Here is a 13,410-nt window from a genome sequence, read left to right as displayed (position 1 = left end):
CTGGTGCCGGTGAAGGGCTTTCCTGACAATTCAGGGCAACCTGTATGGAGAGGCCTGCCTCACTCCTTCTCTGTTCTTGTGAAACCGCCCCAATCACCAACACCACCTTCAAGCAGGCTTCGTGGTCGATCCCGACAACCCACAACTTCCACCCTAGGCACTTTCCTTCCTACCCGCCTATCAAGACGGCCAAGCCGATACTGTTCCTGGGAACGATGGTGGATCCGAGATATGCTCTGGAATCGACCAAGAAAGCCCATGAGAGAGCTTCAAAGGCTCTGCTCTCCTGGAACGGAAGGGGTTTGGCTCCCTTGCATCATACGCGATGTCACTCTGTATCTTCGAGCACATGAATCGGTACTTGCATGAGGATATAATAATCCCAAGGCACGATGACCAGTATGCAACCACTGATCCCCTTTTCTGGTTGTAGCTGCCGGGACTATTATCCGCTCTTTTCCGGTTGTCAAATGGGTGGATGCACGTTGTCAGGCTGTGGGCCCCCGTTGGCGGATATTTCGGGTGAGTGCGTCATTTTGAATGACCGTTCTTTTCGGTGCATTGCCAATGATATTTGTCTCCATACAGCAACATTCTAGAAAACACCAGAGAATTGCTTTGTCCTTTGTAGACTTTCTTTTTCCTCGATTAGACTTTTGACTTTGCAAGTGTATTGCACCCGATCCTAGAAACTCTTTCGACTTGTCAACTTGGCTTTCCACCGTCAGATTTACCGCTGACGTCATTCGCTCATCACCATGGCGCCCAACTCCCGCATCATCCTCACCCGCCACGCGCAGGCCGAGCACAACGTGGACCTGGACTACAGCAGTATGTGAAACCAAGCCACGTGTCCCGGCGAATTGCCTGGCAGGGAATCCAAACCGAGAGAGAGAACTGACTCCGCGACCCCTTCCAGTCCTCGACGCGCCCCTCACCCCGCTCGGCAAGAAGCAAGCCGAGTCCCTGGCGCGCCTGGTCCCGGCCCTGCAGGCCGAGGCCGACCTCGTCGTCTCGTCGCCGCTGCGCCGCACCCTGCAGACGACGGCGCTGGGCTGGGCGCCCGCGGTCGAGCGCCTCGGCGGCCTGAAGCGCGTCCTCTGCCTGCCCCAGGCCCAGGAGTGCAACGCGCTGCCGTGCGACACGGGCTCCCCCGCGCGCCGCCCTCGAGGCCGACCCGGAGTTCGCCCGCTTCGACCTCGAGATGCTGACCCCCGAGTGGACCAGCAAGCAGGGCTTCTGGGCCGCCGACGACGACAGCCTCGCAAACCGCGCCCGCTGGGTCCGCCGCTTTCTTCGGGGGCGGCCCGAGAAGACCATCGTGCTCGTCGCGCACGGCGACATCCTGCGCCAGATCACCGCCAGCCCCGGGCAGGGCAAGAGCGACTACATGTGGAAGAACGCCGAGGTCCGCGTCTTCGAGTTCGACCCCCAGTTCGTCGACTCGGACGAGGCCTACCTGTTCCAGCGCGAGAACGTCGCGGCGGCCGGCGGCTACGCGCCGACGAGCTCCGAGATCGAGATCGAGGAGACGCTGGCTAAGATATAGATGGGGCATGGATGGATTCACTTGCTGGATTATATTGCGACTACCTGGGCATGAATTAAACCACGAAGACATAGAATTTCAATAGAGTTAATTGGGTCGAAGTCAACGTCCATGTGCAAGTCCTTAATCAAGTCGCGATCCTACGAACCGGGGCAGATGATAGTCGACGTGTTCCTCGCACCTCGAAGGCTCCGCAAACACGATGGGCGGCCTTTGGCGCCGATTCATCGGATGGGGCACGGGGTCTTCCTCGAGCACGGCGAACACGGTGACCCCCAGGCCCGCCACCGAAGGTCCGAAATTGAGCTGATGGGCGTGGAACGGCCAGAGCCCGGCGCAGCCGGGCGGCACCCAGTACAGGTTGAAGCACGACGGGGCCGTGAGCTCGCCCGTCCCCTCCAGATGCAGCGCGTATCTCCTCCAGTACATCTGCAGGGCGGCGTCGTACAGCAAGCCCATGCGCAGGCCGCTGTGCTGCTTCTGCCGCCGCCGTTGGCTTTCCTCGTCCTCGTCCGTCTCGCACGCCGCCGGCGCCAGCAGCCCGGGCACGTCCCGCCACTCGCCCGGGTCGTAGGGGCGGATCCGGAAGGCCAGCCCCCGCGAGGCGGGCTGGCAGACCAGCATGCGGCGCCAGCTGGCGCCGGCGCGCGTGAAGGCGTCGTGCCGCGCGGGCGGGAACAGCGGCCGGTCCGGCCGGTCCCGCGGGTCGTCGCTGTCCTCCTCGAACCGGTATCTGCCGTCGTCTCCGGTCGCCTCTTCGGCGTCAGCCACCTCCCTCTCGTCGCCGCCGGCCGGCGGCGCGAAAACGACGGCGCCAAATTCCGAAACGCACGACGACGGCGGGCCCGCGCGGCGCGGCCAGTGGCCGTGGTACTGCAGCCAGTGGGGGAAGTGGTGGCGCAGCAGCGGGTTGATGGCGAAGCCGGCGCGCAGCTCCTCGGGCGAGAGCCCCTCGTCGGGCGCGAAGGGCGGCACCGCCTCGAAGAAGAGCATGCACTGCAGCAGCGACGAGTCGCGGATCACGTCGCGCCAGAACCGGCTGACGCGCTGCGCGAGCAGGACGGCGCGCATGTCCCCGCAGCTCGCCAGGATGCTCTCCAGGAGCTCGGGCGTGTGAAGGACCTGGAACTGCGCTGCTGCGGGTGTGGCTGCGGGGCCACTGGTGCTGCTCTGTGTCAAGGGACTAGGTTCACATTGGCCATCTCCCACTCCTGAGCCGACGACGGTCCACTCATGGTCGCCATCTGCATGAAGCATTGTGGTTGTTTTAAGGTTGTACCAAAGATGGTTTTGACTTAGGTGATCAGCAAGTGCCAGGCTAGCAATTCCATGACAGGGGGATCTGAATTTCAGCCCAGATGAGGCGGTGCAGCGCAGAACTGCGGCTCCATTGGACCGCCCAATCGCATCCTCATCACGAACAGCCTCCACTGATTCTATTTTCGCAGTCGCAAAGCCGATGGTGCAACAACGCCGGATGGTGAGCGTCTTACATTCCAGTTGACTATCAGCTTCACAGTCCCGGAAGTAGCCAGGCAACCAACTATAAACTTCCCCTTCGCGACCCACCGGGTTCCGGTTTTGAGTGGTTGGCGACATCGCATACCGAAAGAAAAGGTCGGTCGCCGACCTCGGCGAACACACGTGACTTTTTTATTCTAACTGCGACGATGTCCTGTCCTATCAATGCAAAATTCACGGGTAGTATATAGATGCATCTGTCGCACAGGCGGATAGCGTCGCCGAGGAAAACAGGTTTGCAAGAAACAAAAAGGGGCCCCCACCCCCCACCCCCTTTCCCCCTCCGCGTGTCTATTCATGTTAGACAGACATCATCGTGCAGTTTTGCTTGCTTGCGTGTATTATTGGGTGGGTGTATATGCACAGTCGCTTACTGTAGCGGTAGGCAGTATCTATTCCGAGCGAGTGGCTGCAGCTGTCCGGCAAAGTGCTTTTTGGGGGGATCCGACAGGGGCTTCGTTGTGGCGTCCAATCAGTATACCTTCCGACCCTCTCCCATCGAGAACCCGAAAGCCAGATCAGACCATTTGACATATGCGACTGCAAGCCAGCTGATTTCAGAAAAGGGTATGTAGTGGTCTCACGAACACGTTTCAATGTTACCCCAACTCTTTCCCAAATCTCCCCTTTTAGACCAAGGAACAACCCGAATTCTCTTTCCTTCCACCTCCTGCAGCCTCCGGCGCAACGCCTCCGCCTCCGTGAAGTCACCTCACCCCTGATTCCATCTCGTGACATGCCATCCTTCTTGTCTGCCTGTACGAACTCCCATCTCCGAGGCCTGATATCCAGGCCCATTCCATGCTTCATTCAAATGACTTGAGGCAACGCTAGGTAGCCACGAGGGTCGCACAACTCCATTTGTTCCTTACATCGTGGCTTGCGCATGGAAGATCCTTCACCGCATTCAATCAGTGTCGCGAGAGTCCGTACAGAACCTGGGCCTTCAACCTGCCAACCCGAACTTTTTGGTCCCGAAGGTTTCACGAGGATCTGGTACCTGACTCTGGGTGTGCTTCATTTGGGGAGGAGGTGACGTCTAAACTTGGAGGTCTAGATCATGAAGGAAGAAAAGCCACTTCTCTTACGTGGATGTGGGTGAGGGGTGGGGGCGTCAGCTCCCGAGGAGGCGGTTATTCGCCATGGTTGGCCTCGCTAGGCCATGTGGCTCTTGGACTTCCAAAGCCATGCCCCAGAATCATGTTGTTGCGTCAGCACCTTCTGTTTGCTTGGGAATAGGTTTGCGTTCCATTTTGTTGTTTGGTGCCAGTCTTGATCATGAAGAGTGATGGATCAGTCACCGTCACTCCATGACAAGGATAAGGGGGCGAGCACGTGGCGAGTAAAAGGGGTAGCTGGTTCTTTTCCGTCTTGATCATGTCGTTCTGTGTTGAGGCCAGAGGGTGTCACGAAACGCCACCTAACGGCGCAATATATATCTGACTAAATCCTCCCGATGGAGCCACCCACTTGGTCTGCTCGTAACTTAGCCTTTTATCATCGGAAAGCCTTTTCCAGCATATAGGATATAGCAGAAGATGGCCCTACTATTACGGTATCTTTCACACTCCCACGCACTAATCCATTCGTGGTTGGAGCTCTCAGGCAACATGCAACGGGCCTTCAGTCCGGTGGAAACTTTGCGGTGGGAACTATGTTGCATCATTATCATGTTGATTCATTTCCTCCTTCGGTCCTCCAGGTATGCCGTGGTTGAAGGGTTGCTCTACCTTGCTGCTGACAACCTCACCACTTCACAATTTCGTCTCCTCAAACAACTGTCAGATATACGGCACTGTATACGCAAGCCCTCAACGACCAGTCAAAGCTTTCGCCCTAGAGCCCCCTGTCCTGACCCTGATTTGGTATTCGACAACCTTCTGGCAAGGAGCGTCGCCGTAAGAGACAACCCAAGCCAGATATCGAGTTTATTTCTGCATTTCGCCGCTTTGATAAGCATCGATGCATCAGTAAGTTAAGATGGGTTCCATGTTTGTTGTTGCTATAGTAGGGGGAATGATACTAATTGACATCCAGTATGGTCTCAAAGAAACCAACCAAAATGGCATGCGAAGTCTGCGCCTATCCCCCCTCTACGGAAAGATACCCACAGAAGAGGCCGGCGTGAGAAGATTCACCAATGGAATGCTGAAGGACGACGTGTTCGCTTCTTCCGAAGCAGCACTCTTGCCCAAGGGCGTTCAATTACTCCTTGTAATGTTCAGTCGCTTTCATAACTATGTGGCCACTGGACTTCTAGCGTATGGGATTCATCAAAATCAGCTGGCTTGTTGGGGCAAGTTCTGATGGTATTGCCTTAGGATCAACGAGTCGAGCCGGTTCTCCGGACCAATGACACCGAGAGATAAAGACGAATGCGTTTACCAAGTAGCCCATCGAATCACATGCCGTCTCTATATCAACATCATTTTGAACGATTACCTCAAAACCTTGTTAGGTCAGGATAGAGGCGATGCTATGCAGCCTGGCACCCTCCGTCAAGGCCTTCACTCCAAAATCAGCATATGGTCCGGAGCTGGGCAAAACGAAGTCTCTGAGCTCGCCAGAGCCCTCATCGTGGAGAACTGGTGGAAGAATGCTATGTCGGAAGAGGACACCGACGATTACTCGCGCAAGCGGACGCAAAGCACAAATCAAGGGCTTTCACAAAGTTTGGATTCGGATCCCCTTTCACGAGACGAAAATATGGCGAAGAATCTCGAGTCAGTCGTCCAAAACGTGGCAAGTGCCCTGAGTCCAAACCGCGTTCCCGTCTCGCTCCGCAGCTCACAGATCAGGACCATTATAATAGCCCAGGAACAACAAGCGCCCTCACTTAACGAATTTCGATTGTCCCTGGGCCTGCCGGCACACCGGAGGCTTGAAGACATCCACTCCAGCCCTCTCATCGTAGCAAAGCTGAGGGCCTTGTACGCACACCCGGACAAGGTCGAACTGTACCCGGGCGTTGTTGCCGAAGAACCACCGTCTGGGTTCATGTGCGCTACAGCCATCGCCGGAAAAAGTGGCGGGCAGGGTCGACAGTCATTCACACAGTTTTACGTGACGCTATGGCTTTGATCGAGAGGGATCCGTTCTACTCGGATGAAGGATGGAGCTCGAGTAGCGTTACCAATTGGGGGTAAGTAATATCTTTTTTGCTTCATGTCTCAGATTACAATGGAGAGAGGCTAACTTGAGGGCGGCTAATACAGGTTGCATGAGCCTGCTCCTGATGTAAATGTCAGCTATGGCTGTGTGATGCACAAGCTGTTTCTCCGCGCGTTCCCGGGGCACTTCGCTTCGAGCAGCGTCTACGCCCATTTCCCTTTCGTGACACCAGAGGGGAACCGCGCCATCCTGGCCGGGCTGGGCGCTGACGTGGAATACTCTTTCGAGGCTTCGAGCGGGAAAGGGGCAAACATAAGTAGTCCCTCCCTTACAGCCACCCCTGGGTTTGTCAATCTACGCGGATGTCCGGGGGAGTTTAGCGGGCCGTTTGATTCTACGAATATCGCTCTCCGACATGCCAAACATTGCTTCCTGGATAAGGGTCAGGAGGCTTCCATTTCTGAACACATGGAGATCGATTTGGCGGAGGACGTGATAACCCCCTTACTTCGCGGAACTCTTCTGCTCGCGGTTCTCGTTGGTGCTGTCCAGCACTCAGTCTGACCACCTCCTCACCACGGCTGAGTTGTGGCGGTCTATGAAGTCGATCCACGAACCCGCATGCAACCTGGATCCGGTAAACTCGCTGAAGCTGAACAGGAATGCCAGAGTTGCCGTGGAGGAGATCCGGTGCGAGATCATCAAAGCTAGGAAAGGCCGCACGAAGAGATCATGGAGAGAGATACTATTGGCAAAGTGGCAGGACTCTCAAGACGTAGACCACAGCATGTGCCCAGCTATCAAGTTGGCTGCGCACCAGCTGGTCGCGATCCAACAAATCATGGTGGAAAGCATTGAGTATTTCCTAACGGATGGAAGGGACCATTTGGCAGATATCCAGCAACTGTCCACCGCCATGGGCGCCCATCCCCCAAGCGAAACTGGCAGGGCCGCAGACCGAGTGCTCCATTACCTACTTGAGGGGTACCGCTTGTACCTGGCCGCCGACGACCGCAGCTTTTGGCGGAGGCCAGCGTGTTCGGGCCGCGGGGTTGCCAACGTCTCGTCGGCTGCCAGAGATCCTGATCTATATCCCAATGCCGCCGCCCTGGATCTCGACCGAAATCTGGACGTCTACGTCGCCGTTGGTGTTGAGGGACGGCTGCTGGAGCTCCTGGGCGCGCCGACGATCTTGGCGGTACTCTTGGAGTTGGCAAGCTACTCGGGATGGGAAGTGATCAGTGATGGTCACGGAGTGCCACGGCGTACCAACATACCCAGACGACTTTGGGGGATCACAGATGCAGAAGGACCTCCGGATGGACTCGGTCATGCGGGTCTGGCAGAAGCGGATTGGGACTTTGTAGAAAGACTTCAAGGTGTGGAAGACGACAGTTGGACGACGGTCTCGGTTGGTTGTGACGAGAGAGGTAGCGAGGACGTGGTGGAAACCGGGGGATCTATTTCGCAGAGTGAAGCTACTGTGTATGTTACCGGGGAAGGTGGTCAGCTGAGCAGTATACCAGACAGTTTGAAGGTGGCTTGGAATTATGATATAAGCAAGTAACCAAGCCCATAGAGAAACATCAGGGGACACCCGAGTTATGTATAAAACACAACCCGACTACCATGCTTCGGTATTGAAATTGTTTCCGGCTGTCTCTCCAAAAACCGGGGAGCACACTTTCTGATACTTCAGTCGACGCACTGGCCTAAATCCCCCTTTTTCTTCATGATATCGCCGTTATCTCCTAGGCGCGATACCATCAAGCTCTTTCATCAAATGTTCCCATATACGCTCGTCATATACGTCAATCTCTTCCACACGCGGTGAACTGTTCGACTCCTGCCAGACGACACCAGCTTCCTCTGCCCCAGCCTTGACTTCCTTGGACAAATCGCTCCCGTTAAGCTCCGCCAACACCTCCTGCATCTTTGGCAGCCAACAACCCGGCCAAAACTCCGCGAGCCGTTCGGGACTGTCCGGCCACTGTTCGAGGAGGGCAAAAAGCTCTGCCTCAAAGTACAAGACCAGTTGCTCCAGTCTCTCCAAAACCGCCTCTTCCTCGTCTTGGACGTCGCCTATGTCCTCCGGGGAGACTTTGTAGTGACATCCCATCAAGTTGAAGAAGCAGCACGTATGGGTAGCCCCCAGCGCCGAAAAGGTGAGGAAACGGATCGTGTCCCTGTGGCCGCCGGGGGAGAGCGTCGCGGCGAAGTGCTCGTAATACGCGGTAACGGAGCTGGACAGATGAGCCGGGTCGGCTAGACGGTTACTGTCCGCGTATCGGAAATCCAAGAGACCCTTGAGTTGATACACCTGCAGCGTACAGCCCTCGATCGAGCACGCACAGGTGCAGGCATCAGCGAGCCCCAAATGAAGAAAACGGCGGTTCAGAGCCTTCGCTCCTTTGACGTATTCGATGCCGGCCTCCTTCGTGTCCCATCTCTGGAGTCTGATTGTGGCGCCGATTGCGAAGGTCACTGCATGTGCGCACGTTCTTTCTGCCACATCAGTGTCCGACGATTGTCCGTTGCCGATTGCTTGTGTTTGAATCGGCTGCAAAGGATCTGCCCCATGTTCCAGCAGCCATTCTATATAGTCAAAAGGCAACATGGTTCCGGTGCAGGCGGCTAGCAAGGGTAGTGAGTTCCATTTGAGATCAGGGGAATCCAGGTCTCGAAACATCAAGCGCCAGAATATGTCGGCTTTCCACCGAGTTCTCAGGCTTTGGTATATTGATCCGCCGAAGATCGGATAATAATCCGGATCATGCCCCTGCGATAATCGTAATGCGTTGGGTATGTGTATATTGTGCTTGGTCAATATGTTGCTCAACTCTCCTGCACGGGTGTCGAGCATTTCGTCGGCTCCCATCACAAAACCGTGGGATCGGAGGATCACCGTGTGGTTCATTGCGAGCTGTCTGAGACGTGAACGGCGGTCCGCCATGTGACGAGCATATCTTCTCACGGCCCGGTTGGATGACATCTGGAAAATGCTGTCATTGTCCGGTGACGATTCCGGGCCAGGCCGGGGAACGGCACAGTCGGCTTTCAGCAAAATTGAAACGCTTCTGGCACATCCGCATCGGCGACATTGTCGATGGCGGTCCCTACTGCGGCAAAGTCCGCCGCTCAAGGACATTGCTAAGTCGAGGGGAGTGCGTGAATAGTTGTCTTGCAGGTGCATAATCTCGCTCGATTTCGGCACAGCTTTAGTCAATCGGAGTAGACAATCTGGTTTGTGTAAAGCCAAATGGAATGGCGTGTGGCCCAGCAGGTTTCGTTCGTTGATGGTTTCTGGGAACCGATCAAGAAGACCAGTCACCTGGTCCAAGTCACCCGAAAGCACAGCAAGACTCAATGGCCCGCATTCGAATCCTAAAGAAAGGTCAGCCCCCCTATCTGAGAGTGAAGTACCATTAGGAGCCCTACTCTCGGCAAGGCTTGGACTGCGACCCAGGAGATTTATGAATCTGTACGCGTTAATTGGCGACCCGTACGACCCGCTTGAAGCAGGGACGCGTTCTGTATCCGCCTGTAGGACAAGGCTTCGTTCCGGATACTCCGAATCGGGCAATCTTAACAGTATACCGATGGGCGAAGTCCCTGTTGAAGTCCATATCAGTAGGCTATTGGGCAGAATTCCGTGTGTTCAAACTCACCCCCCAAGTCGTACGTATTGACCGGGACCCCCACGGAAACAAACAGTTGCCAAAACCCTAAGATGACATCGTCCGGCCTACTGAAAGTAGAGTTCTAACAGTATATATCAGAGTCCTGTGTCACTAACTTTTGCAGTGTGCACAAAGATGAAAAGAGCTAGGAGTAGGTACTGACCCAAACCAATCTCAGAATAAATGTAATTTCGGCGAGTTCATGCGCAAAGGTTTTATTCCGTGAGTTTGTCGCCAAGTGTGTTGTTTTTTTGTCCTGGAATAATCCTAAGATTCTAGCTTGGCATTCCGAGATGAATTCCACACTTGCTCTCGTGCGTATGCCTAGCCTTTGTTCCTCGAGGAGGGCAATAACTGCCTCACGAAGTAGTCCCAGTATCCGGAAGACAGGATCAGTATGCTCGTCAACGGTAGGACGGAAGCTGATATGCGGACTTAAGCTCCACCCACCGGCCCCGTGGCTCGACGAGAAAGAGACTTCGACGGCAAACTTCAACATCCAGGCCAGTCCATTGTATTTCACGCCGTATACTCTGCGGTGCTCGCCATTTGCCATGCCAGCAAGTGGACACGAGGGCCAGTGTCCGTGATGCATCTTTTCGTTGCGCCAGACGAAAGCCCCGGTTGTGGCCACGGAAAAGAAATTGGTGCGATGCTGGACCTTGTTACAGATGCAAACAGGATAAATGGCTCCATTCCCAGGGTTTATTTGGGCCACCTGCGCTTGCGATACCAGGTCAAATGATGATCCCTGGATCCCGTCTCGTCCGCCAAGGGCATCGTAGATTTCCCTCGTCTTGGACGGCTTGTCCATAAGACGATGAAACGTACGTGCCTGCGTTCCGGGCCGTCGCAACCCTACGTCGTCACTTATGCCGAGGTGACTGACTAGTCCTTGCAGTGTATGTGCAATATCTTGTATATGCTGGCCTTGTCTGGAATTCTGGCCGGTAATCTGTTCCAGATAAGTTTGTTGCTGACGTGAAGACATGGAGATGAGATTCTGGGTCAACTGGACGTCGCGAGAAACGGTTTCGATGCCGGCCAACTTATCGAAAGATGATTGTGTCACATCGCTGTTCTTGCTTCAGCAATTGACTATTGTGACAGAAGAAGAGTGTATCGTCGCTCTTTGTTATGGGTTGGGGGTAACGAGGGGGAGCTTACATTGCCAGGATCTGCAGCGCCGTTCCGATTGTCGCGTTTGCGTCTGCCAGTCGGCTGGTAAGCTGGTGGACTTTGGGCCGATCGAACGCATACCGCAGCTTTTTGCCCTTGAGTCGCACCCGTTGCCAAGTGCTCGAGTCACATCCCGTGAGCTCTGCCACAAGGTCTTCCAGAGACTTGATCTCGCATTCGCATTGCTTGATGGCGTCGATGACTACCTGCGATGCTGCTTGGTGATGGGGCTGCGCCCTGGCCACCGAGGCCTGGATGGCGATGATGGATGCTCCAAGGTATTCGTTGTGCTTCCGGGCGGAGTCCAGTTCCTCCGTCCGACTCTTCAGTGCATCGAGATACTGCGTAATGCCCGACGTAACTTCAAGACTTAGTGACACCAAGCCGGCAGCCAGCCCGGCCACGGATAAGGGATCTGCCATCAATAGTTGATATAATCCGGGAGAAGAAATGTGGTGGAGGTGGTGGTAGCCTGGAGACGAGTTGGGTGTTATCCTTTCAGGTTCTGTCATCAGCCCATATGCAACCTGGCAACCCCGCCACATCCTTGTCGCCCTGCATGATATGTACCAATCATTGGCGGACATCGACAAAAGTATGGGTTAGAAACATGTTGAAACTCATACTTGCGGATTCTCCTCACCCCCCAGCAGGCGGTTAACAAAGAAAAGGACAACACCAAATATTGTAGCAGGTTTAGAGTACGGCAACTATACCGAAAAGGGTTGTAAAAATGATCCAAAAATTACATACCGGTCAAAGTCAGGACTTACCCCCTAGCCCCTGACAAAGGAACTTTCCTTCTGCGGACTGCAAGAGAAGACGAAGAAGCCCCTACTCGAAAACACGATTTTAGTCACCGAGGGCTGTACGAACATTCAGCTCAATTGTTCGATCCATCAGAATCCTATCTCACTGCTCTACACCCTCCCCCATCCGCCCTCAGTCCCTACATCCCTCCCCCCCACTTCCACCCCCTCCCCTCCTCCTGCCGCCCCCTCCACTCCCCCTCCAGCATCGAGTAGTACACCGAGTCGTGCCACCCCCCGTCGAACCAAGCATCCTCGCGCTGCCTCCCCTCCTCCACGAACCCCAGCCGCCGGTACAGCCGCATCGCGCCGCCGTTGTACGACAGCGTGTTGACCATGACGCGGTGCATGTTGGCCATCTGGAACGCGTAGCCCGTCACCCACTCGATCGCCTCGGCCCCGTACCCCTTGCCCCGGTGGGCCCGCAGCACGTCGACGCCCAGGTAGCACCCCCGGTGCTGCGCGAAGAGCTGCGTCCTGGACCCGCTGCCCGTGGTCGACAGGCTGACGACGCCGACGGGGACCGGCGACGCCGGTGCCGGTTCCGCCTTGGTGGCATCGTCCGAGGCCAACGACGGCTTCAGACAGATGACGACGCAGATCAGGTCGTCCTGCGCCTCCTCCAGGTACTTCTGCGCCTGCGCCTTGGACGCGGGCCGCGTGAGCATGTACGAGGCCCCCGTGCGCGCCTCGAGGTCGCTGAGCATGGTGCGGACGATGGCCTCGTCTTCGGGCGTCTCCTCGAGGGAACGGTAGGTCAGGCGGGGCGAGTGGAAGGGGTCGAAGGTTCGGCCGGTGACCTGGAACGGGGGCGGTTGCTGATCAGAAGCAGCAGCAGCAGTGGTGGTTGTGGTGGTTTCGGCCATGGTCAGTCGGTCTGACGGGAATCAATCAGTTGATTGATTGATTGAGTAACTGAGGATAGATTGATGGATGGTAAGTTGTGAAGGACGGTGATTTAATAACCAAGTAAATTGCGGTTGCTTGTCGAGACATCACATTCAGGATTCCTACGACCATCGCACCCGTATTTATATCCATCTCACCAGCTTGAAGGAAGATCGTTGCTTCGGAATCCAATTGAAGATCCTGATAATGACGAAGAAACCGACCCTGTAATGCTCACCTGCATTAGTCGGATAGCTGGTCGAATAGGTGTTCTCCCAGTGGCAATACCAAAGCAGACATGCCACTCAGTGAGTCGCCTCTGACTGGTTAAAACTTGGTGACTCACAGCTGAAGACTGAACTACAGCATCAGCATTGCATTTGACGTCGCATTTCAATTGAACTCAGAATGATTCATTCACCATCATGTTAGCTATGCATCCAAGTGTAACTAATTCGGTATACGATCAGTTGCACACCAAAATCTCAAACCAGAAGGGCTCTTCTGCATCATAACAAAGAATTGTAGCGAAATGATTTCATTACTCGTCATCTACGGGTGGGAATCGATGCTGAAAACTGCTAGCCATGCGCAATGCTCAGGTTGGACGGCGCTTACCCAGGCTTAAACATCCTCTTTACCCAGTCTTGTTCTCTTGAGGCTTCCTGGGCCT

General features: G+C 55.3%; 6 protein-coding genes across 6 annotated transcripts; 2 read left to right on the top strand and 4 right to left on the bottom strand.

Annotated features, from left to right (window-relative positions):
* Positions 1 to 758: 758 nt before the first annotated feature.
* Positions 759 to 1,549, top strand: PG998_006623 (uncharacterized protein; the record flags this gene model as incomplete). Its single annotated transcript, XM_066873439.1, has 3 exons — positions 759 to 831; positions 920 to 1,182; positions 1,235 to 1,549. The coding sequence occupies 3 exons, from the start codon at positions 759 to 761 to the stop codon at positions 1,547 to 1,549; spliced, it is 651 nt and encodes a 216-aa protein (XP_066729384.1).
* A 123-nt stretch (positions 1,550 to 1,672) lies between these two features.
* On the bottom strand, positions 1,673 to 2,806 carry PG998_006622 (uncharacterized protein; the record flags this gene model as incomplete). The annotated part of the gene is made up of 1 exon (XM_066873438.1): positions 1,673 to 2,806. The coding sequence occupies one exon, from the start codon at positions 2,804 to 2,806 to the stop codon at positions 1,673 to 1,675; it is 1,134 nt and encodes a 377-aa protein (XP_066729383.1).
* A 1,934-nt stretch (positions 2,807 to 4,740) lies between these two features.
* PG998_006621 (linoleate 10R-lipoxygenase) lies at positions 4,741 to 7,748 on the top strand (the record flags this gene model as incomplete). Its single annotated transcript, XM_066873437.1, has 5 exons — positions 4,741 to 5,040; positions 5,108 to 5,331; positions 5,392 to 6,069; positions 6,319 to 6,525; positions 6,842 to 7,748. 5 exons carry the CDS (start codon positions 4,741 to 4,743, stop codon positions 7,746 to 7,748), a joined length of 2,316 nt encoding a protein of 771 aa, XP_066729382.1.
* Positions 7,749 to 7,925: 177 nt separating this feature from the next.
* Positions 7,926 to 9,098, bottom strand: PG998_006620 (uncharacterized protein; the record flags this gene model as incomplete). Its single annotated transcript, XM_066873436.1, has 1 exon — positions 7,926 to 9,098. One exon carries the CDS (start codon positions 9,096 to 9,098, stop codon positions 7,926 to 7,928), a length of 1,173 nt encoding a protein of 390 aa, XP_066729381.1.
* A 710-nt stretch (positions 9,099 to 9,808) lies between these two features.
* On the bottom strand, positions 9,809 to 11,462 carry PG998_006619 (uncharacterized protein; the record flags this gene model as incomplete). Its single annotated transcript, XM_066873435.1, has 3 exons — positions 9,809 to 9,943; positions 10,025 to 10,937; positions 11,029 to 11,462. 3 exons carry the CDS (start codon positions 11,460 to 11,462, stop codon positions 9,809 to 9,811), a joined length of 1,482 nt encoding a protein of 493 aa, XP_066729380.1.
* Positions 11,463 to 11,989: 527 nt separating this feature from the next.
* Positions 11,990 to 12,715, bottom strand: PG998_006618 (uncharacterized protein; the record flags this gene model as incomplete). The annotated part of the gene is made up of 1 exon (XM_066873434.1): positions 11,990 to 12,715. The coding sequence occupies one exon, from the start codon at positions 12,713 to 12,715 to the stop codon at positions 11,990 to 11,992; it is 726 nt and encodes a 241-aa protein (XP_066729379.1).
* Positions 12,716 to 13,410: the final 695 nt, after the last annotated feature.

This window comes from Apiospora kogelbergensis (assembly GCF_038363985.1).
Source record: "Apiospora kogelbergensis strain CBS 113332 chromosome Unknown utg000005l_segment0_segment0, whole genome shotgun sequence".
Taxonomy (NCBI): Eukaryota; Fungi; Ascomycota; class Sordariomycetes; order Amphisphaeriales; family Apiosporaceae; genus Apiospora; species Apiospora kogelbergensis.
This window is presented reverse-complemented; position numbering and strand designations above follow the sequence as displayed.